A 24842-nucleotide genomic window follows, 5' to 3' on the forward strand; every position below is an offset into this window, starting at 1 on the left:
TTTCAAAGGTTGCAAGCAAACGTAACACTAGACAAACATATTACAAAAAACAGCGATAATGAAATGTGGTTAGTCATGAAAAAGACACAAGACAGCCATTAGTTGAATTACCATCAGAATCAAGGTCATTTTCTAGGTTAGTATGTTGATCTTCACCGCTGGTAATAGTGCATTCAGGAATCTCCTCATTAGTAACTATCTTAGTATTATCATTACCATTCTCATCTGTAGGAACACGTAGTAATAAGGTTAGTGCTTTTTGTGTTGATCATGCACCACATCAATAAATAAATATTAGTATTTTGGTATAGCAGCTGAGCGCATTCACCTGCAGCAGAGAAAGGAAGAAGCCTCTGAAATGTACTCATTGGTTTATAAAATAAAATTAAACCTCTTTCAGTTTTGAAAATAAATATTATATACATGCTTGTGTTACGTGCAAAATCCAGGAGTCCTTCTTGAATTGAAGCAAAACAGATGGTTTTTATTTACCCAGTGGATGAGCCCTTTTTCTTACACAGAAGTAGACGGTCTCCTTGTGTGTAAAGGCTCAACCCCTTACAATAGAAGCGTAGAGCAATTAATACTTTCAGATAATCATAACAATATTACAATATTCTAATATCTGTTATCTTATTGGCTCGTAAAGTATCTAGGGTTAGTTCTGATTTGAAGATGCAATTCTGGGTTGGCTCTTCTACTTGGGAGAATTCCAAATCCGGCAACCCCCTTATCTTGCCCTCAATTTAGAAGGACATCCTCTAACCTCTTACCTACCTACTTTCTTCTGGGCATAATACTTTCAATAGCACCAATGCGTCTCAATCTGGCAACCTTGATACCCTCTGATAACTGAAGTCTGTTGGTAAGAAGGGATGTTTTTTCCTCTGTGCCCTTTCCCCCAGTTCCTTCTCAGCCTTAAGGAAGATAGGCCACAGGTGGCCAAAACCAGCTTGTTGCATCAAATCAGTTTTCTACAAAAGGCTCTCTGGTACTGGTTCCTTTTGGAATCTTATAGAATAATATAACATATGCATAATATTTTATAAGTGCAGCTCTACAAGCAGTATATTATTAGTTCTCAGTTATTGCAGAGTTTCAGCATACTTCTCTTGATCTTCTTGTTTCAAGTGTCATATTCTTACAGGTTGCATTACAAGTACTACATTGGCTCCTAAGCGTAGGAAAAAAGTGCAAGGCATATAAGTGATATGTAAAAGTAATATATAAAATCCTTTTCTTCAAACCTATATCCATCACTTGTTACAACAAAGCCTTGAACAGCCTGATTTTGTCTCCTGGAGGCTACTTGGATGGGAGACCCACCAAGGAAGAGCAAGGCTGCTATGGGGGGGAGGTAATGGTAAACCACCTATGCTCATTTCTTATCTGGAATGCCCTGTGCATGGGGTCACCATGAGTTGGTTGTGACTTGATGGCACGTTGTTCTTGTTACAACAGAAATGAAAAGGCACCTGTCAGTATCTTAAACTCTAAATGCTTTATGAAAGCTTGTTTCACAATATAGTGATCACTCTTTAGGGTGTCATAAGACAGTTTGTTTACTATCTATTTTGGAAGCTGCTTTGTTGTTGAACTCCATTTTATCACTTAGTCAATGGACCAGTCCAATGAGCTCAAGCACTTACTGACAGAGTTCAGGGCTGAAGTGAAACTGCACATATTATGGGTGTGCTGAAAAATAAGCGTTAGGCAAAACCTGCCACTATAGTTCATAATAAGGCCAAATGTCCTTTTATGGCGTGCAGCTACCAAAGCTCTGACTTCAGTTTATTGAAATGAAGTAACATGCTCACTTGAATAAAACAGAAAATTCCAAAGTGAGGAGACAGAGAACTGGAAGGCTACTGGAAAGAAGAGAGAATTTCAAAGCAAGTGCCAGGGGGAGGGATGTGGAACGGCATGATACCGCCCAGTCTCACCAGATCTCAGAAGTAAGTAGGGCTGGTATTTCAATGGGGGACCATCAAGGAAGACTCAGCAAAGGAAGGCAATGGCAAACCCCCTCTGCTCCATACTTGCCTTGAAAGCTCCTTATGGGGTCACCATAAGTCAGTCATGACTAGTCAGGAGGAAAGAACACTCAAAACAATGTCACTAAGCCTCAGCCCCTGCTACATAAAACACAGGTGACTGGAAAGAGCAAAAAGATGGACACAGATAGGCCAGAAACTGAAAAGGCAGCAGTCATTATGAACCCAGCCAGAATAGAGGTCTGAAAAAAGAGAGCTCTTTAAGTCCTCAGACTCTTGCAAAGAAGGGCTTAGAAAGAGAGAGCAATTCATCCATTTGGGAGTAAATCTGGCTAAAGGCAAACTTTTCAGCCTTGCTGGGCAGACAATGACATCAAATAAAAAATAAAAAATGATAATTTTAAATACTATTATGAAGTCTCTCTAATCTCTTTTCTCTTAAGACTGTCTCTCACTCTTCACTCTGCATTTTTTCATCCTGAAGGACCCCCCCATTTCCTACCTTTGAACTCATGAGAGAACTTCTTCCTCGACCCTCTAATCCTTACTTGTTTGTTCTGCCTGAGAAGACTCTTGACTTCATTCTCTTTCAGGTGTGCACCCCCCCCCCAATATTTCATTAGGGTTTCTATTTATTCTGTATCTAAACTATGTTATTCTACCTGCACTTCTATCTCTAACTGTGGCCGTTTTCACACTGCTTACCGGCCACGGAACATCGCGCCAAACTCCCGGAACGACAGTGTCTTCCTGGTGCGATTTCACATAAGAATAGCAGTTCTCGTGCGAAATCGCACCAGGAAGACGCTGTCGTTCCGGGAATTTGGCGCGATGTTCCGTGGCCGGTAAGCAGTGTGAAAATGTTCTATATTGCTCGAATCAGGGCACCATATATTCCATTTGCAAAATTCCTTTCAGTACCTCAGTTGTACAAATGTCTTAATTTACTGTTCCTCTCTTTTCTAATATAGGTCAAATCCACATTCACCCATTACCCGCATGTTTATTGTTTATCTTCCGTTTGCCTCCAATCCGCGATTTTTTCCTCTTCGTTCACATTCCTGCTTCCAATCCGTCTTTCTCGCGCGTCCCTCCGGTCACACGGCCGCTCGAAAACCGCTTTTTTGGGCGGGACCTTTTTTTCCTGCCCATTTTTTAAAAAATTTTTGAGCGCACTTTTCCGTTATTTCAATCTTGCCTTATAAAGAAACATCATTGAAGATAATGATGCCTCTCTTTCCCCCACTGACAGCACTGATGGCTCTCTCCCATTTCTTTTTTGGAAATTTGGAAGCATGTGGGAAGCTTTCGTGGGCATTTCCTATGCAGGACAGATCAGTGCCTGAATTTTACTGAAGTTTCACTTCCTTGGAGTGTCATTATTTCAATATTTCATAATTTCGATATTACAGTAATATAAAATAAAAAAAATAAAAAACAGTTAAAAAGGAAGTTTCGCAAGTCCGTTCTGAGGATGGATTCACCCCAAAATGATTTTTCAAACTACCAGATTTGATTCAAAAACAGCATAATCAATAAATCCAATGCTATGAAGTCAAAAACAGTCTTTTGCAGACTACAGAGCACTTGCAAGTTGAATCAGCCAATAGGAACTCTCGGAACGGCTGGACAGACAGGAAGGGGGGTGGTTTTTAAAAAAACTACGTAAATTGCGCATTGGCCCATTCACGGCCACCGTGAAACTCCCGTTGAAAACCTGTGATCACATATTCGGGAGAAATGCGAATGAAATGCGTCTGTTTAATGAGGTAATGTGACCGGCACTCGGGATTGCGTGGGGAATGCGGGGAACATGCGACTTAGAATGAGTAATGTGGATTTGACCATTGTTTAACACTTCATTTCTTTCTTTTGTCATAAATTCTAATCAGGAAGAGCAACCTGCGTCATATGTTTCCCAGTGCTAATGGAACACAAGAAGGAAAGTTGAATTCTGGGAAGCAAAAGAATGAACAACTGGGCAAAAAGAAATAAGCACCACTAGCCACTGAGGGAAAAGAAGATAGAATCGCTTGTCTGCAATTTCTTCTTCCACCAGGTCAACCAGGCAGTGGTTCAGTCGTGATCACTCCATCAGGAGGCAGGTTCTTCAGATTTAAGATCTGACCAGGAACTAGATTAGGAGGTTATTCCCACTTCCTTGACTAGATCCAGCTATTATTAATATAATAATGGAACCCAGTTTTTCTAAAAAAGTCCCTGAGGATCTCAGAACCAAAAGACACTGAACCCACACATAACACAAAAACCCAGCATTCCAAGTTTGAGTCCTGAATTAGTGTCTGATGAACAAACTGGACTAAATCTTGAATATTAAACAATCCCAGTCTGTGGCAATATGATGTACTTCAAGGTAAAGTGGTTTTCTCTGGGGAATTTGAAAATCAAACTTTTTAAAAAGACATCTTAAATCAATACGATTTTAACAATTCAAACATTTCCCTCATGCAGGGGCATGAAGGGCAGTGAAGACACGAAGAGTCAGCAGCACTTCAGCGCTACACTGCTGCCCAGACAGAAGAGGAGAACCCATCTGTATTGGTACAAACCTACCATTTACTTAGAAAAAACTATTCACTGTGCTGCAGTTCATAAGGCCAGAGTGGCTCCAGAGTGGAAAAAAGGATATCGAGTGTATTCAAGGAGATCGCTAAGGCCAAAACTGAAATGCAGTAAGAAACTGAATACTACGATAAAGGGCAATTTCACTTAAGAAGCAGCTTTGCTGCCCACTGTCCACTTAACAGAGAGACACAGCAAACCTCTGCTCTCTGATCTGCGTGGTACATGTGTTTGCAGATTGTGCTTGATGCATTCACATATATAATTCCAGGCCTGTAACATCTTAAGCCTGCCTTTAAAAATGTAATTTTAGATGAGTGGCTGTGTCAGTCTGCGGCAGAACAAGCAGGATTTGAGACCAGTGGCAGCTTAGAGACCAACAAGATTTTCAGAGTACAAGCTTTCAAGAGTCAGAGCTCCCTTCTTCAGCTTGGACCCTATACAGCATGAACGGAGCTGTGCTTCATAAATTGTAACCTTCCTTACTTCTTCTTCCTCAGCAGTCATCCAGGGCCCCCAAAACTATTCCTCTGGGGGATAGTGATGGAGGTCAAAGCAGGGCTGCAGTGAGAGAGGAGAAACAACAACAATTGCCCTCCTCCTGTTCCATGAGTGGAACCACCTACCGCTAGCAGAAAGGCAGTTTAGGATCCAAGCCATAATATTTGTAACTGTTGGTAAATGGAGATAAATTAAGGTTGCTTTGTGGGCAGTTAACAATTGGTAGTTCTAGAAAGAGTGGGAGCAAACAGACCGTTATTTTTCTTACTAAAGAAAAAGGTGATGAAGCGTGATCCTTAATGAGGTACACACAACACAGACGGCAGTAGAGAGGAAAGATGCTGCAAGACTTTTTGTGCTTGTGCCAAATGAAAGATTGTCTTTGAGAGCGCTTACAAAAGTACTGAAGGTAAAGATGAGTCCACAGGGGGGAAATACAACAGAACTGTATTCTCTTTTCCATAGCATTTAGCTGGAGGCATAAAATGGCAGACTGAAAGGTAATACAGCCTGCAACCTTTTAATGCTATCAAGTCTTGTGAAAAAAACAAATGTGGAGAAAGGGCCAGTGGGGGAGGGGGGGTCGCATGGAGAATGGTAAGATGAAGAAACAGAAGAAGGTGAAAAATGTCAAAAGGTACGTTACGTTACCAGACTGTATATTACAACAATAGTCCAACCCACTGAGAGCAGAACCACCTGAATGTGGGGGTTTGCCAAATCTCATAGAAACTGTGCAAATATTACGCAAAGTAGATGTCTGGCCCGATACATTTAATAAAGGTATTTTTTAAAAGCATGAATAACTACATGGAAGCAACTAGGACCAATAATTTTAAAACAGGTTAGTTGTATTGTCTGCAGCCCTGTTCACATTTTATAGTAAATGCATGTTAACCTGAATATACCTGTTTGTAAGAAACAGTCAAAGAGAGTTCACTTTATAAATGAAACCGGGGACCAGTACCCGGATAAATGTGAGGTTTAAATCATGCATTCAGCTGCACATGCATTGAATCCAGCATGACATATAAAGAAAATCAAAGGTACACCGTACACAGGTTATATGTATGTTCAGTGTAGTATGTGGACAGGGCTTATCTTTTGAACTCTCTACAGAAGAACATTATTACCGGAATCAGAGAACTGCATCTCCACAGGACTTATAAAACCATCTGTTCCAATTCCACATGCTGCTGATGCCCCATAGCAGTTTCACTGAAATGCTTAAACACCTTTTCCCAAATTACGGAAGTAACTTTCACGACGTTTAAGAATGCCAAATAGCATGTGATGCTGATGGAGCACCGAAATGAACATTGTCAGCCAATCATGCTATGTTTAAACTGCTGCAATGTCAGACAAGCACAAAGATCGTGAACATTACTTCCAACTCTCCAGGTTCATTTTTATTTATTTAAGCCTGGATTTTGGAAAATAATCTGTATAGCAATTTTTGCTCAGTTAACATAGTAGTTTTAAATGCATACTACTGCACAATAACTGTCTCCCTCTTCAAAGTACCCTGTGAGTTAGCAATTTCAATATTATTTATTTGATATTTATTTTTAATTAAGTGTGGGAAACCAAGAAATGTTTGTACAGACAGTTTCCTGATTTGGTCCTCAAACCATCCATTTATTACTCTGAGAGCACACTGTATTCATAACAGGATACGACCATATTCTATAGCCAAATTTAGGCTGGCTGGAATAGCAGTGATGATTATTGAAGACTTTAGTGTTAGATGGCAGGAGGACAACATACTAAGTATACAATCAACTCATAGAAATTTACCTTCTCAGATGGGGGGTGATGCTAGTTTGAAAGTATCCACGTACGTCAATCCCTCTCTGCGCCTTAAGCTTTTGGGAATCAAGATCCCTTTGTCAGGTATCTTATATACCCTGGAAATCTTGTTGTTCTTTAAGTTGCTACTGGATTGGTATCTTGTTGTCTTCTACTACACATGGAAAACTAACATCAGGAAGAAAGCTAGACTAGAAACTATGAGATGACTGTACCAGATCCAAAACTATGTTTCAATAAGGCGTTGCCTCTCTACCCTGCAATGCTTGTGCAGCAGCCATTTGCGACTCTTTTAAAGACGTATTTCTCAACAGGCTACTTGGAAGGCTTCAGTCGAAACGCATTTGAATGAATGAAGAAGCTCCACCAGCCTGGAAGGCAAAGGCGCCTCTGCTTGTATTGTCTGGCATGTGGTGCACAACCATTGACTGTGAGTGCTCTGTAACAGCTTCGGATCCCAGATTCAAATCTTCCCATTGCTCCCCAAATTACTGCCAATGGTAGGATTCAGTGTTATACCTTCAGTTAACCCCTGGCATTCTGAAAGGGCTTTCTAATCTGAACTCTGGCTAGTTTTACTTGCTTGCTCAACCAGACATTTTGCTAAAAGATTTTCTCCATGATTTTCTAGTGTGTGTCTTTTGATCATTATTACTTGTACATTTATGATTGATTGTGCAGGCACACCTGGCGATTTTTTGATAAATCTAAGCATCCCATCAGATTATTTCCCTGAAAACTAGGTTATCCCTAATTGTGCTCAGAGATTAGCACTTTTGGCTAACTATGTCTCTCAAATGCCATGGAACTAAGCAATCTTGTTTAGCCTTAATGCAGCAGCTCCTACATACAAGCGTACGTATGCTCAGCTGTAGCCATGAAAGCAACCCTGGGCAGGAGCCATGTTTCCTGGTCACCTCCATGACCTGTCAGGCCACATGTTCTCTGGGATTGCAAGAGACAGGGAGACATTAAGGTAAGGCTGCAGGAACAGAAAAACTGACTCACTGAAAGGAAGGTAGCTAGGCTCCTCTGGGAGCCTGGGCACACCCTTGACAAAAGATCTATTCCTTGGCTTCCTGAGGACTATCAAAATTCAGGCCAAGTTTAAAGATCAAAGTTTGCTGGGTAATAATTGACATTCCAGGACCATCAAGGAATCTGCCTTACAAGGCTGAGTTCCCTAAACTAATTAATCATAAGGAAGACTAGGACATCTGCATCGCCTGACCTTTGTTGTCAATCAAGCCAGTACCAAGTCTTTATCCAACAGGTCAGAGCTGTCCATCAGGTAAACCAGTCATGTCCATATCTGGAGTTCTTTCTACCTTCCACTGCCCTAAAATTCAAACCTTCCAATCAGATCCAAAGTTTCTAACCTGGAACCAATCCCGTCACAACAGAGACAGTGTCCTTTTCTCAATGCAACCTGAGGTGCATAAAAGCCCACTCTCAGCCCCCAAACTTTTGTAGCTGGTTCCTGGAGCTAACTGCTATCCCAACCACACAGTTGGCTTGCCCTTGTTGAAATCACTTTGGGCTTCCAAAGGAGACTTCCAGCACACTGGATCCTTCCTCCTGATCTCTACACAAACTAGGAAAGGTGTATCTTTGCTCCCCATCTTTTATCTATCTCCCTTTAGAGAGCTGGCATTCTGCTTCTCTCTGCTATTCAGAAAGACTAAACACTCACTTCTCTTCTCTCCTGTTCCCCATTTCCTCCCACATTCACACTTTTAAGCCTAGAAGTATCTACTGTTACAACTGGAATGGGAAGAGTTTTGGCTGATATTTTCTGAGTGTTGTTAGGAAATGTGCTTGTGCTTTGTTTACTATTTGCTAGGAAGATAAGTCCCTCCCTTCCTATTACTGTACTTAATCCCCCAATAAACACCATATTCCTGTTTAAATGTTTAAAATCTGTTCTGCTGAATCATGGTCCTCACAGCTTCTCACAGCCACCTCATTAGGAAAAGTTCTTTGTTCCCACTCCCTGCACAAGTAAGTCTGAATTGCATGTTCACATGTTCGCAGGACTGTGGTGCAAACCCCTAATGCCTATGCATTCTATTGGTACAGTACAAAATGGGTGCAATAACAAAGAAGTCTACAACAAGACATAGTGTGTTCATTGTTAACTAAATGGTCTGTGGACAGCAGGCTTCATGCTAACTAAAGGTCAGTCTCTAATTTGCCCTCTCTCAGTGCGTGGTAGCAGACTAACTCTGTGGGTAAATCATCTGCTCTTGACTCTGTTCAATCTGGCTTCAGACACTGCTATGGTACACGGACGGCCTTGGTAGTTCTAGCAGACAATTTCCTCTAGGGGAGTGCCGTTTTAAAAGGTTTATTAGCTGCATTTGCCAGAGTGCATTATACAATCTTCCCAGAATGCTTGGAGCATCCAGCAGGGGTGAGGGAAACAGCGTGTTAGTGGTTCAGTCCTCTTCTATTAGAACTAGTAACAAAGCCCGTTGTGGGAAAAAAATACAACCAGCTCTAGAAAGAGGAGGGCCAGGTGAAGGGAGGGCAGGTATTGCCTCCTGCTCCACACCTTATCCTGGCTGGGTGAAGGGGGGGCATTGCTGCCTGCTTCGCTGCTGATCCCAGCTGGGTGAAGAGGGGTTGGACATTGCCTCCTGCTCCATGCCTGATCCCGGTCAGGGTGAAGGCGGGAGAGGGCATTGCCACCTGCTCTGCCCCTGATTCCATCCAGGTGAAGGAGAAAGGGCATTGCTGCCTGTGCCACGTCTGATCCCAATGGGGTGAAGGAGGGTTGACATTGCTGACTGCTTCACGCCTGATTCAAGTGGGTTGAAAGAGGAGGGGGCATTGACACCTGTTCTGCTCCTGATCCAGGCTGGGTGAAGGTGGGGTGGGGGTGGGGGTAGGTATTGCTACCTGCTCCACTCCTGATCCCAGCCACATGAAGGGGGGTGGGCACTGCCACCTGTTCTGCTCCTGATCCTGGCCAGATGAAGAGGAGGCGGGCATTGACTCCTGCTCTGTGCCTGATTCCGTCTGGATAAGGGGGGGTGGGCATTGCTACCTGCTCCGCGCCTGATCCTGGCTGGGTGAAGGGTGGACAGGCATTGCCACCTGGTCGGCTCCTGATCCTGACCGGGCGAAGGCGGGGGCCAGCATTGCAACATGCTCCATGCCTGATCCCAGTCAGTTGAAGAAGTGACAGGCATTGCCTCTTGCTCTGTGCCTGATTTTGTCCAGGTGAAGGGGGAAGGCATTGCTGCCTGCTCTACATCCTGGCTGGGTGAAGAGAGGGCAGGCATTGCCACCTGCTCTGCTACTGATCCCAGCTGGGTGAAGGCAGGGGGTGGGCATTGCCACCTGCTCCGCGCATGATCCTGGCTGGGTGATGGTGTGGGGATTGCCACCTGCTCCACACCTGATCCCAAGTGGGTGAAGGCGGGGGGGAGGGCATTTCCATCTGCTCTGCTCGTGAACCCAGCTGGGTGAAGGCAGAGGGGCAGGCATTGCCACCGGCTCTGTGCTTGATCCCGGCCTGCACTTCCCTCCATGGTGCGCTCTTGGAGGGATGGGCTGCCTCTTCTGGACTTCCCTCCACAACAGCGCCGTCTGGAGGTGAACCAGGGTAGGAAATGAGTTGTTAGCCTTTTCTATAGTAGGATGGTCACAGAAGGTTGAAATGGGAGAAATTGTATCAGCTCTGCAAGATGTCTCCTGTGGGACTCTTCAAGGCTCAGTGTTGTCCCCTATGTTGCTTAACATTTATGTAAGGTCATTGAGTAAAATTATCCAAAAGTTTGGACTGGATTGTCAACAGTATGCTGACCGCACCCAACTCTACATTACATTGAACAAATCTCTAGAAATTGTCGCTTCCATACCAGGGCCGTTTCCAGACGGCTTACCTGCATCCGGGACGTCGCGCCATGTTTCGGATTGTGCCAGGGAAAACACGAAATATCGCGTTTTCTTGCGCGAGTTTTGTGCGACGTCTCGCAAAACTCGCGCAAGAAAATGCGATATTTCGTATTTTCCCCGGCACGATCCGAAACATGGCATGATGTCCCGGATGCAGGTAAGCCGTCTGGAAACGGCCCAGGTCAAAACCTGGATGTTATGGTCAAATGGCTGAATGAAAATTCGCCAGTGCTAAAGTTAGACAAGATAAATGCGATCCTCATTGATGAGGCTTAGATGTTGGATGGAATTTGCTTCCCATTTGATGTGGGAAAACAAATGGTAGTGGGTAGCAAAGAGTGCACTTCTTCCATTGTAAAAATGAGAAGTGGTCTCTCTTCCAAACCACTGCTGACTTAGCCATGCTGAACAATGCAATGGTAATTGCAAGACTAGACTACTGTAACGTGCTCTATGTGCCCTTGTTGACAACTCAAAAACTTCAACTGGTCTAAAATATGAGAGCCTGACTTTTGACCAGGGTTAATCATGCAGCTCAGAAAAGCACTGCACTGGTCACCTATCCATTTCCAGGTTCAAAGCAAGGTTCTTCAAAATCTAGGACCCTCAAACTTAAAGGTCCATATCTCCCCATATATGCCTGTTAAACTCCTTTATCCAGAACAGTGGGCTCTTCTGGTTTTCCCTTCCCTCTAGGCTGTTTGCCCTCTCTGCCCTATCACTGTGCAACAGGCTTCCTGATTTTGACAAACAAGTCCTCCATCCTGCTGGAACATAGGAGGATTTTTAAAAAATAAATAAATAAATAAATACATTTCCATATACAGCGCCTGTTTGGTGTAGTGGTTAAGAGCGCGGGACTCTAATCTGGAGAGCCGGGTTTGATTCCCCACTCCTCCACTTGAAGCCTGCTAGGTGACCTTGGGTCAGTCACAGCTCTCTGGAGCTCTTTCAGCACCACCCACCTCACAGGGTGATTGTTGTGGGGATAATAATAACATACTTTGTAAACCGCTCTGAGTGGGCATTAAGTTGTCCTGAAGGGCGGAATGTTATTATTATTATTACAAATAATACTGAACTAAGCTAAGAAATAAAATAATACCTGCAATTCCAAGGGCCATAAGCACCTGATCTTTCCTCTTCTGTAGCCAGCTATAGGAACCACTGATCTCTCTCTCTCACACACACAATTATAAATAACAGGTGTGTGTGTGTGTGGGGGGGGAATCTAGAGAATTGGAGAGTGGGAAGAACTGAGGGATAAGTAGGTAGTTAGTGGGGTTGTCTGTGTGTTGCTTGCAACTGGCCTCACTGAACTCTGATTAGCATATTTTGTTTATATATACTGAACTGATTTGTATGGATGTGAATAATGCGAAAAAGAGCCAAAATACATTCAGAAATTGCTGGTTTGGCTTGTTAAAGTGACTTCCAGAATGGCAGTTCAGGAAACGTGGCTGTAACAAGCACCCCCCGCTGAAAAGTTTGTGTGTTTCATTTTAGTTCTTACCTGTGCATTGGCCACCCAGGCAGGCCAGGCAGTGCATCTGGCAGCATCTTATTTTCCTTAACAGCAAGTCTATCTGGGATCATACAACCAATTGGATCCAAAGGGGAGAGACTGAACCCTTAGCGTTAACTCCCTTGGCGGGAAAAGGATGTGCATGGAGCACATTAGTACATTTTCATCAGCATTTCCTGGGCAGTGGCACTAAGTGGGCTCACATGGGATCAAATCACAAAAAGTTTGCTTTGCGCCAGAGGGCATGGTGCCATCACGCCAGCGTCACCATCACCATCTCTTTCTGGGTGTTTCTATGCACAAAGCAAGGAAAGGCTGGCAACGTTTGAGGAAGGAGGCGTCTCCTTCAGCCTCTGAGTCCCGGGCTCTGGCAAAAGCTCATGTTATGCAGATTAGGGTAAAAACTGGAAAGAAAAAGCAGTTACTTAAGGGAGAGCTGCACTGAAGAGGCCCCTCCCAGGCATATGAAGTTTGTTCATGCCCACTCAGTGGTCTTCTGCTGCTGCTGCTGCTGTCCTTTGCTTAGGTGCCACGGTGCTAGGGCTATCACTGTGACTAAAGAAGTCCTCCAAAAATAGCGTGTTGAGGAGTACCAGGAGGAATTTCATTTGCCCCAAAAGGCTTTTTGGGCACCCCTGGTTAAAACTGTTAACCCAGTATTAAATGACAGGGAAGTAGCAGACATGTGCATTTCATACTTGTACACACATGCATACTCAAAATCTTTCCAGATCAGTATTTCACATGGAAGGACTGATCTGGTCAGATTTTTTTTCTTTCTGCTTGTCTTCCTGTGATTTCTCCTTTTTCTTTTTTCATTCAACTCTGGGTTAATGGGTTTAGTCAGAAAGGGAGACTGGCAGTCAGCAACCTGTCCAGCTTCCCACTTTTTATGATAAAAATAGGGGGGGGGAGAGGGCTATCCTCTCTCTTCTTCCCTTCCAGTGAAGGAAAAACCAACATCTAGACTGCCCTTTTGCTGAGTTTTTACGCACAGTGCTAGGACAGGCTAATGGTCAGTAGGTGTAAACAGGGATTCCTGGACTGCTGCAAAGCAGATTAAGAAGAGGAGGATTTGCCTGCCCTTCATCGTGGAAATAACACTGAAAGGCACAGGGAAACCTGGTATAAGAACGGGACTCAAAGGTATTACTAATAAGTTATTGGTTTTGTCACTAAAGCAGGAATTAAAAAAAAATTCATTGCACTGTTCTGGATGGCAATGGAGTGCTCTCCTACTTGTATACCATGTCAGCACCACTTTGCCAGTAAATGTTCGGCTATTGTGTGTACCTGCCCACACTTGCCTTCTTTGGGTCCACTGTTATGTGAGTTTTCATGTGCTTGAAGAGAAACTCATTGAATCGATGGGCTTTTGAATGATGCAGTTTTTGCTTAAGCATCAATACAGCCTCATTTACACAAATCCCCCCTTGAAAACAACAGTGTGTTTGTGCATGCGCAGCTGCCCTCTGCAACACTTGTCTTCCCCTAGCCCTCCTCAGGATCCATAAACACGGAACCCCGTTGTTGCATGCTCTCACACTTGGTGGATTGATAGTTTAGATTTTTGTGCTGTTCTGTGCGATTTTGGTGCTGTTGCAGGCACAAACAACTGCCCCAGAACCTTGTTTCCCCTCTCCCCCTTGAAAAGAACAATGTACATTTGCACATGTACGGCCCATGTGTGCACAATGGGCTGAAATTAATGAAAACGAAAAAACCAAATGGATCAGATCTGAGATGGCACTGCCCCAGCCAGAACAAACTAGTAATGGAACGGAATTATTCTGGAATCCCCCCAGAACCGAAACTAAAATTTTCTCAGTGTGCAGCCCTACTGATTTCATAGAATCATAGAATTGTAGGGTTGGAAGGGTTCTCCAGGGTCATCTAGTCCAACCCCCTGCACAAGCTGTGAACAACAACAACAACAAAACCCTTAGAAGTGCCAGCTTTTCCCAACACATCTACTTTTGGAGTAAGCTGGGCAGGCACAATTATCCTTGAAAACAAAAACAGGGTACATTGCCAACAAGTATGTGATACATGCCAGTACTAACAGGCAATTTTTAAACAGTCCAGACTCCAACTGTTTTTAAACAGTTTCTTGCAAATGCTTTATTTTTTTTTACTTTTTGAAACTAAGAGGCATGGCATATATCTACAGATTTGTGCACTTGGTGACCAACAATTTATCTGCAAGACCATTTTGAAGTCTGAATAAAAGCAAGTTCCAAAAGAGTCTTCCTTGGGTTTCTAGGTTGCCATAGGAATAAGATACAAGTCCCTTAACTCACCTCCAGATGCCTTTGACCTTTCTTTCAACTTTTCTGCAGCCATTTCACTGTAGCTCGGAAGTTCTGACACCTTCACTCCAGATCGAGCTTCTGCTATTAGCTGGCGAGCTCTCTCTCTCAGCTGCCGACGCCGCTCTTCATCTTGCTGCTAAGATATATTGAACAGTTGCCAACTCAGTAATTGACAGAAATGCAATTTCGTTCTCAATCTGATCATCATGATAGTAACTGGTTTACAGCATGGTGCTTGGCCCACATTAAAAATAGGAAGCTCCATATCAGCTGGGTGTCAACAACACACTTTTTACAGTCATCCAGGAACAACCCCCCCAAGCCAAATAATTATTGTATTAAAGTAGTTTTTAAAAATATATTCTGAGGCTGACAGCTACCTAAAATTTATGACCACAATTCAGCACACAAAATATCAAAACCCAACTTCCAAAGTACTAAGGCAGGAGTAAAATGAGATGTAGACATCCAACTTACAAGTGGGAAGAATCATACTCCTTCCAGAGCACTGGAAAGGAGTTTGATTTGAAGGGTCATTCTGATGCAAAATGGAAACACACTAAACTGACTTCTTAATTTTCCAACTATACATTTAACCAGGAATTTGTGAATGAAAGCTATCAATTCTAAGCTATTTCCTTTCCAGAGGAGCAAAAACATTTTCTAATTTTCAAATGAATTTGTTTTGGAATAACTATTTAACAGAGTAAAAGAGCAGCCCTAAGCAGATCTACTCAGATCTATTCCATGGGGCTTACTCCTAGGAAAGCGTGCTTAGGATTACACTGTTAGTGCACAAAATATCTGCCTGTAATAAAGAGAATGTTCTGTACAATCTACCTTGGAAGTAATAGTCAGGACCTGGATAGATGCTGCCACAGCCGCCATGGAAATACACAAATGTTCGTGTTTTCCAAGTTCTTCCTCAAGTGGAATAAGCAGGTTCCAATGCTCAGATTACTGTGGAGAATGCAAGCAACCGTTTTGCCATACATTCTATCACACAGCTGATCTAACGTGCGGTAAAATTATGTCCAACATTTGGCTGAAGATATAGAAAATCCACAAAACTATCACTGTTTACTTTTTCACCCTGAAACAGCTTGATTTTGTTGTCAGGAGATAAAGAGCATTTAATCACACTTCCAGTACCAATATGTGCTAAAAAGTGTGATAGAATGAGTAAGAAAATGGTTTGGTATCCACTAAGACAACCAGCATACTAAGCTGTTACCTGTATGCCAAAGTAACATGGCTGTATTACACATCCCAAGATGGTAACAGTCGGTTAGGACTTACTTTATACTAGTTTCTCCAGAAAGAGGAGTTGCTGACATAGCCACAAACGCATACAAGCCATATAATAAAACAAATGTCCATAAGCACCTAAAAGGCTAAAAATGTTTATTTCAGCATAATCTTTATTGAATCAGCTTATGCTGGAACAAACTTTGTTAATCATTAAGGTGCCACCAGACTTTTATTTTGCTGCAGTAGACTGACATGAAATACAAGGTGTGTTATTGAACTTCACTCAGGGCTGGATTGGGGGGGGCAGGGGGGATCACTTGCCCTGGGCGCAGCCAAACAGAGGGCAATGGGAGTGGCTGCTGGCCAGAAGTACGCGCTCCCGGTCCTCTGGTGGCAGTGTAGGCAACTGTGCAGGAGGGCTGGGAGGCTGCCTGCGCCACCTGCTGTGCAGATGGGGCGACTGGCTTGCCTTGCACTCTCGGCCCTCCAGCGGCAGCATGGGCGGCTGAGCTAGGAGGCCACCTGTGTCGCCCTGGCTGCCTGCTGTGCTGACGGGGCAGCTGGCTTGCCTTGCACTCTCGGCCCTCCAGCGGCAGCATGGGTGGCTGAGCTGGGATGCCACCTGTGTCACCCTGGCTGCCTGCTGTGCTGACGGGGCAGCTGGCTTGCCTTGCACTCTTGTCCCTCTGGTGGCAGCGTGGGCAGCTGTGCAGCATGGCTGGGAGGCTGCCTGTGCCGCCCTGGCCATCTGCTGCTCCGAAGGGAGACCTGTGGCTAGAATGGTGGGCACACTCCCGGGGTAGGTGGGTACTCTGCGTGATGACATCACTTCCAGGATGTGATGTCATAACATGCTCCTGGGAGCATGTAAATGCATGCACGTGCACACACGTGTGGAAAAGGGCGCCTTGGACTTGGGTTGTCCTGGGTGCTGGCAACCCAAGATCTGGCTCTGACTTCACTTGATGGTAACATCTAGATGAGATCTTGAATCCAACTTAAATCAACAGGATTAATGGTCCAACCTATACATGTTTACTGACAAATAAGATTGGGTTATCATAAAAAGTGGTTAAGGTGGTAAACTGTATCATTTGAATAATTTCTGACCACAGGTGGGAAGGTCATATAACTGTATGCTTCCCCTTTAAATAGGGAATAAGATATCATTAAAAAGTAGGGGTGCTGGGTCCCCTTCTCCTCCCAGAGGGAGGGTGTTGACCCAGTATACATCTTCTCCTTGCTCCTCCAACCTGTGCACGCTCCCCCTGCCTGTGTGATGATGTCACTTTTGGGAGATGTCATCCCACAGGCACGGGTCAGTGCTCCCATGCTTTACAGTGTCCCAATTTGGCCCCAAATGGGAGTGGCTCCTTGTAAGAACTAACCTAAATATAACTGAGTTCAATGAACATTATAGAAAGAAATGGCCCCTTAAACAGCTAAAATTATGTTGAATTTAAGGCAACATGGGAGGGGGAAGATCACGAAATTATAGCCCAGTTAATCTAATTCGGGAGCATATCACTAAAGATAAAATTATTAGGCATGTAGAACAAGCCTACTGAGGAAGATCAACATGGCCTTTGCAAGACAGTCCCGCCTCACTTATTAATACAAGTGTTGAGTATTAATAAGGGCAATTTAGTAGACCAAACATATGAGGACTTCCGAAAATGTCTGAGGAAGTCCCTCACCAAAACCTCTGAAGTACACTTAGCAATTAGGGCCTCTCACAGATTAGTAATGCATTCTGCTTGACATCACTACACATCACTGGTAACTGTCAGTCCTTGGCAGATAGAATCCCCCAGTTCTCCATAGCAAACATGCAGGCATATTGGTTGAAGTAACTTTATTAGAGATCCATCAAGTTCAAGGTGCTCAGGCAACTGAATTGGCAGAAGTGACGTGGATGGGGTCAGTAGTGTTAATTATAGGGAAGGTTCCCACCATCAGGATAGAGACCGTTAAAGTTTTGGGCACGAAGGAGCCAGGGGGGTTGTCAGGGAGAAGCTAGGTTTAGGCTAGACAGAACAAAGAATGAAATCATCTCAGTTCCCAAGAAAGATATATTTCGAGCTGGCTGTAGCCAGCCTTCAAGGACACTTGCTGGAGGCAGCGGGGAAAGAGAAAGTAAATAAGTGAGAGATAACCTACTGCCTTAACATCAGTAAGAAACTTCTCATGACCTCAGAGGACCAGTACAGAACACAAAATACATTCATGGCAGATATGCAGACAGGCATATATGACATACTGTCCTCTCCAAGGTCTCCCCCCTCATACTGGCCCGAGTTTGTTAGGGTAAGCTTTGTAAAATTTGCGTACAAGCCTTGGGCCATTTACCTCTGAAGCTTTTACCCATTCCCTTTGACTTTCATCAAAATGCACCCAATGAATTAAGTAGAACAGTTCTCCCTGTTTTAATTTCGAGTCCAGGACTTCTTTCACTTCATGGTGCAGCTGTCCGTCCACCACGGGGTGGAGTGGGGGGGACTCCGCGGTCTGGATGCCATTTATCAGGTTGGGAAGCTTTCTTCAGGAGGCTGAAATGAAATGCTGGGTGGACATTCTCCAAACAACTGAGGACTTCACATTCACTCCACAAACAGACATGGTATGTGTCAGGGGACAGCAGTGTTGCTGTTTTGATGCAATGCCACCAAAGCTACACTCCAATTTAAAGAAGCTGTGAGTAGTTTATGTATAATACAGAGAGAGTGAATGGAGAAATCTTGTTGCTTAAAATAAGTCAATAGAATGCCAAACTACAGTAGGAGGACAGGTGAGTCTTGTACAAAAATGACAGTCTTGGTGCATTCTAAAATATTTCCAGATTACTTTAACTATGTGGAACACATTTGGTCAAGTCTGCAAAAGAGGGCTGAGAAGTTAACTTTTTCACAAAAAATAGCAAGACACTGAATTATCCACACCTGGAATTGCTTGTTAAAGAATCCTGAAACAGAGGGCTATTTAGTTTAAGCAATCATTAATAAAACAAGCCCCAAATACTAATTAGGTACATTTTACCCATTTCCATGTAAATTGTTTGTTTGTAGCTATTTACTCATCATTGTCCTCTGTACAATAGGAAAAATGCAAATGAATGCATCAGAATGCAGCCCTAATGGGACTTTCTGTTTATAACCATTAGCCCAGAGGTGTGCTGTAATTCAATCCTCAAGCAGCAAGATTTAGCCTCATTAGCAGCTTGCATGGGCAGGTTACAACTCATAAAATCCTACAGTAAACAAAGTATATGGACATAGCACAATATCTTGAGCCTGACTGACAGAATTCTGCTTCCCTATCAGATTGCCTTGATTTACTTTTCTACTAATGTCCTAACACTATAAAGACAATTTTGCCTGGGCCTTGGAGCTTTCCAGCAGGACTGCATATTTGATTTGTTTACCTTCTCACCCCCAAAAGGCACAGGAGTAACAGTCCCATCAAAAATATATTTGTTAAGGTACTCAATAGATTAAAACCACAAAGGGTTTGCATCTGTAGTGAGCTACTAAGAATTCAGCTCCATTTAATGCCAGGCAACTGACACAGCAACCTGTTTCACAGCAACCATTAGTATCTGCCAATATATATTTCAATCTGGAGCTCACCTCAAAACAATGTTTTAAAACTTAAAGAACATCAGCAGCAGCAACAAAAAATTATCCCAAATGCTTACGCTGACATATATTATCTCATATGGCGAACGGTCTACTTAACCCTAAGTGATATACACTTAAAATTGATGCCCTAGGTGAGGTGTCCCCAATGTAGTGCCCATGAGCTCCATGGCACCCACCAACACTTTTCTTGGACCCTGCCAAGTGTTTTTCAAAAGTGGATAGGGCCAGGTGGGGCTTTTGGCCAGCAAGGCTTCTGATTTGCCACTAGAGAATTGATTGGCTGTGTAGATTTTTTAAAAACGTTGTTTTGGCAGCAACTGCCACCAAAGCACAAGGATCTTCACTGTGTGACTGAAGGTAAACTGCAGTAGCCATTTTGTGGCTGTGCCCACCATACTGTGTCAGAATTTCAAAGGTGCCCACAAGCTCAAAAACGGACCCCTGCCATTAGATGGCAGGAAAATCCCTTACATTCCTGGACCACTACCATGGGCAACTTCTTTATTATTGTTATGATCCTAAACATTCCCTCTCCCCATGTAGTGATGTTATAAATAACAGTTTTAATATCATGGTAAACATACCTGATGTGCTCCTTGTAAAAGTTTCATACTCCTAATTTTGAGTTTCATTGATATTTGAGAGCGAATATAAATTACTGGATTTATTCATTTATCTAACAGAGAAATCTCAATCCAGCATGTAAACTTGGTAAGGACATCTTATGGCAGGCAATCTCCCAGCGATTACTGCCTACTGCCACTCTGAGCAGCAGTGAAAGAAAAACAAGGGAAAAAAAGTAGCTGGTCTCTGCACCAGCACATCATTTCCAGGTACAACCTGGAGCTGAAAATGGGTAGCTCTAGGAATCACTGGAAACTCTATAGTAAAAATGTAGAGTTTTACCATAGAGTTGCACTGATTCCTAGAGCTACCCACTGTCTCTTTCAGGTTGTATGTCTCATATCCTGCATGTCTCTGCCCTCCCAACCCACCTGCTGACCTCCAGGCTTGGCCTGGCAACCCTAATTCCTCTCCAGTGAATATGGCTGTACCATGTTCACTTTAACTTATTGCTTCTTTGGTTACCTGACCAAAACCCCATTCTTGACAAGGACACTTAAAGAGATGTGATCCTATATCTTGTTTCTGCTTGCACTCTTGTTTCTCTGTTGAGATGTGCACATTCCTCTGGTGATAGGCACTTTTGCTCATGCAAGACTAGCGTCTTTCAAGCAACTGAAAAGTCCCTAGAGTGAGGAATGAACTGAGCAATGACATCCACAAGCAGAAACAAGTTATAAAATCCAAGCTTGGATAATCAGTGAAATACACATCAGATCATTTGTTCCTTTGGCAGCATTCAGACATCACAATAAATTGTGGGATGTTTAAACCATTGTTTGTGCAACAAACTTCACTTAGTATATCAGATTACTTAACAATTCTCAATGTGTACATAAACCTTGGTTTATCTGCTTCTTGCCTCCTTTTTACTTTTCAGTAGGAAAAACATCTCCATATGGCTATGTGGTAAGCAGTCACAAGCAGTAATAATACTCCACCCAATTCAGACATAATAACTAACTATAATTAATATAAAATGCGGTGAAAAACCAGCTACAAACCTTAGTTTGAAACTCCAGTTTGGTACCAAGTAGCACAGTCTGGTTTGTTGGACCAACTGTATTCAGATATTAAAACTAACTGAGGATTGGTCAAACCACGGTTTATATACTAAAATTTTATCTCGATGTTCAAATGTAGCCTCTCTCCCACAGATGAAGGGGAAAATGTGCAAAAGCACAAACCAAACAGCAGTTTAAGATTTCCCCTTGGAACAAAATAACTGAAAAGGCCCATTAGGGCTTATATCCATGCTGGTTAGTCATTACCAGTGGAGTAGAGTGCAATATGTTGTTGATGTACATGAGTTCAAGAAGAGTATAAAATGAGATCTGGCTCCTCCATGTCTTCTCTTTGGGGTAATGTCTATAATAGCAGGCATTCCCAGTGTGTTATGCATTCCCACACCTCTGCAGTCAGCCAATGATCTGAAGTGGGATCAGAGAAATGTACTCTGGGATGATGTCACATGATGCAGGTCGTTATGACAGACATTACTATGAAGCTAAGCAGAACAGCCAAGGAGTAGTGGAGTGATCACAAAAAAATATTGTGCAATATGATGTAATTTGGGATTGCAAAGGCAATGCTGCCCTTCCCGGTCTTCTTTTGAAAAATCTACTTACTAAGGAATGCATACGCCACTTTATTGTTCACAATCTGAAAGGGAAAAACCCTGTTGTACTATCTAAACAAAACTCTTGCAACATGAAAAGGGGACAAATACATACACTATGAAATACATTAGATGTACTAACTGGGAAATTGGGGACATTTAGGGAGGGCAAGGACAGGGAGTATCTACCCCCACCCTTTTGGTTCAAACCATATGCAATTATTCCTCTGTTTGTTATGAGATATGAAACACTAACGAGGATATGCTCTTACAAAATGCTACTTCTTGCAATATAATTTTGAGCATATCCAGCAGGAGGCCTTTAACCCATGTTTTAAATAACCCATCCCCCAAGCCTGTGTTTGACATCCCTATTTGGGAAAACAACAGATACACGTTACACTTCTCTGCCGTATTTCAAAGATGCCCCCAAAAGTTGGCCCTGTTTTCTTTCCTCTTGCACTTTGCACTTGTCTAAACATCTGCCACACGGATGTACAGCTTATAAAACTTCCACTATTTAAAGAGAAACTCTTCAGGAACAAATAATGTAATTCCTTGTTTCCCCTCTTATAAGAAAAGTATTTGTGTGCAATTTTTATATTTCACAGTTCACCGACATCTCGGCAAGCTTTCTTCCACTGCTTCAATGGTGCTACTTTTAATTTTATCCTCCTTAGCTCTAGTAATTAAAGTGATCAGCAGTGGCATCCCAACGGCTTTGACGCAGCTACGGCCCCTCCTAACAGACTTCTGTTTTTAAGGAGAAGAAAAAGAACGAAAGTTTCATTTCACAGGAACAAGAAAATCAAGCCCTCCCAATCCCCAACTTCATCCAATTGTTCTTTCAGCAGCCTTTGGATCTTAAGAAGCAACTAAAAATGGCTGCCGTTAGGGGGTCCTTTTTGTACTTGCCGCAGATGTCAGTGACTGACATTAACTTTGGCCAGATATGGTGCAAAGGATTTGTGAAGGTGAATTAGAATGTGAGAAATTGTCAGTGGAGTTGCTGAAATTATTAGTCTATCCATGAAATAATTCAAGAACATAGCATATTTAAATGGAGAATAATGTTTTTTTCTTTTAAAATCAAACTAGAAGTTTGTAGAACAAAATAAAAATCCCACAAAATCCACCTAAAGCAATTTTTCACTAACATGTTTCCCTTCCACCGTGACTTCGAATTGCTTTTTAATAATTTTTGTTTATCTCATACAAGTTTAGACACCCTCACACACTATTCATTTACATTTATTTTGTGTTAACATAAGAAATTCTTCCCCCATCCTTCAGGGTACAGAAGTGAAAGTTATTCCATAATCAGCAATAGTGTGTTAACATTAAAATGAAAATATAACTCTGCATAACATGGAAATCATTGAGAAGGGCACTAACTCTCAAAATTGTCCATGACATGCCCCAATTACATAATCCAGCTAAGAAAAAGAACTTGACTGCCACCCTTTTCATCGTTAGACAGGAAGAACGGCTCTGTTATTAGCCATTTAGAAGGAGAAAGAATTCTGTGCTTGTCCAGAGGCAAGGATTACCAAAAGGTACCTATTCACATGCTACAGAACAAAGGAAAAAGAAAAAATAAGAAAGAAAAAAAACAAGATCTTTAAAGGTTAGGCAGTCTGAATTTTTACTGCAAGCTTGAGATCAGCTCTTGTTTGCATAAATAGGATTTGGTCTGAAACATTAAAACTGTTTAGGAGATCTTTGCAAACTTTTCTTATGCGGGTTTATAATATAACCAGCCATGCTTGCCAATGGCCACACCTGCTCGTTTCTCTGGGGATGGTCTGATCTCTGCCTTTTTCCAATCAAGAAGAGGGGGGTGGCATGGGGAAATCAGCTCTCTCTTGTTGCAAAACAAGAGCAGAAAGTCCAAATCTTTCTCAAGTTTGTCCCATCTGGTCAGATTAAATCTTTGATCACTCTAGGGATTGCACTTGTGTTTTGTGCACGGCACTGGGTTTCCAAATAGCTCATAAAAATATGCAGGTAAAGTGAACAAAATCTCGATCGTTAAATTCTGGACACCCTCAATAAAAACAAAGGAACAGACTGTTTGGGTTTTTTAATATCTAGAACAAGTCTAGACAGGAGGCAGCCAGCCAAGTAGAAATAAGGACACTTTTTCTGCATTCACAACTGATAATTGATAACTGATAACAGGATAAGCATGTATGTATCGCCTAATTATAAAATTGGAAAATATATTCACATTATTAATAAATATGGAACTTTTTTAATATGATGATAATGGCACACATTTTGCATTATTTTTGCCCAGCAGGCTTTGCAGAATGAAAAAAGTTTTTTTTAATGTAGGCTGAATTAAACCTTTAAAAACGTCACTTTTCAACAAGATGTCTTGAACTACTTGAGTCAGAAAGTAGAAGCAGACTCTCTCCATTCACACTGTGTCTAAAGGAATTACTACAGGGAAAAAAATTAACATCCAACCAAGTTAAAAAAAAATAGTATCGTTTGGGAAATTTTACTTTTGATTTGGCACAATATTACTGGCAGAGAAAATAATGCAGTTCTGGGAAAGATGGCCCATGTGATAATTTAATTCCTCTATTCATTCTGAAAGTGATAAATTCTTAGTTTACTTAAAAAGCTATAAGAGGGGGAAAAATAAATGGCTGAGTCAGTAAGTATCACCTTGTGCTACATCCAAGGCCTCTCACTGTCTGGCTGCTCTTTTGTGGGCAAAAAGGAGCTGAACGCTCTCTGGCTCCTTAGATCTGGCCCAACAAATACACTGCCAGTCATGCGCAGGGATCCAGCTTAAAACCCAGTGTGAGCCTAAAAGAAGCTAGTCGAACTGGCACCTACTCATGCAGAAGGAGATAGATTTGTCATGACAGGCTGATTATTCAATGTAAAGAAACAGTTTAGCTTTTCTAATCTGGTACAAATACATCTTTCTCAGAGAAAAAAACCGTAAAGGTCTAGCAGTTCAAGTATTTAAAGTAAAGAAACCCAACACACACACACACACACACATGCACGCACGTGCGCATGCGCACACAGAGTTATGTGAAATTGAACCAGAGGTATTTGTGCTGA

At 42.5% G+C, this 24842-nt stretch overlaps 1 protein-coding gene across 2 annotated transcripts in view; it reads right to left on the minus strand.

Moving 5' to 3' along the window:
- The window catches only part of EHBP1 (EH domain binding protein 1), a 411820-nt gene that overhangs the window by 67213 nt on the left and 319765 nt on the right, over positions 1-24842 (minus strand). For both annotated transcript variants that reach the window (XM_054974434.1, XM_054974440.1), the window contains one exon: positions 14616-14763. In XM_054974434.1, the coding sequence (XP_054830409.1) occupies positions 14616-14763 (148 nt within the window). The remainder of the gene's footprint in view (positions 1-14615; positions 14764-24842) is intronic.

This window comes from Eublepharis macularius, chromosome 1 (assembly GCF_028583425.1).
Source record: "Eublepharis macularius isolate TG4126 chromosome 1, MPM_Emac_v1.0, whole genome shotgun sequence".
Taxonomy (NCBI): domain Eukaryota; kingdom Metazoa; phylum Chordata; class Lepidosauria; order Squamata; family Eublepharidae; genus Eublepharis; species Eublepharis macularius.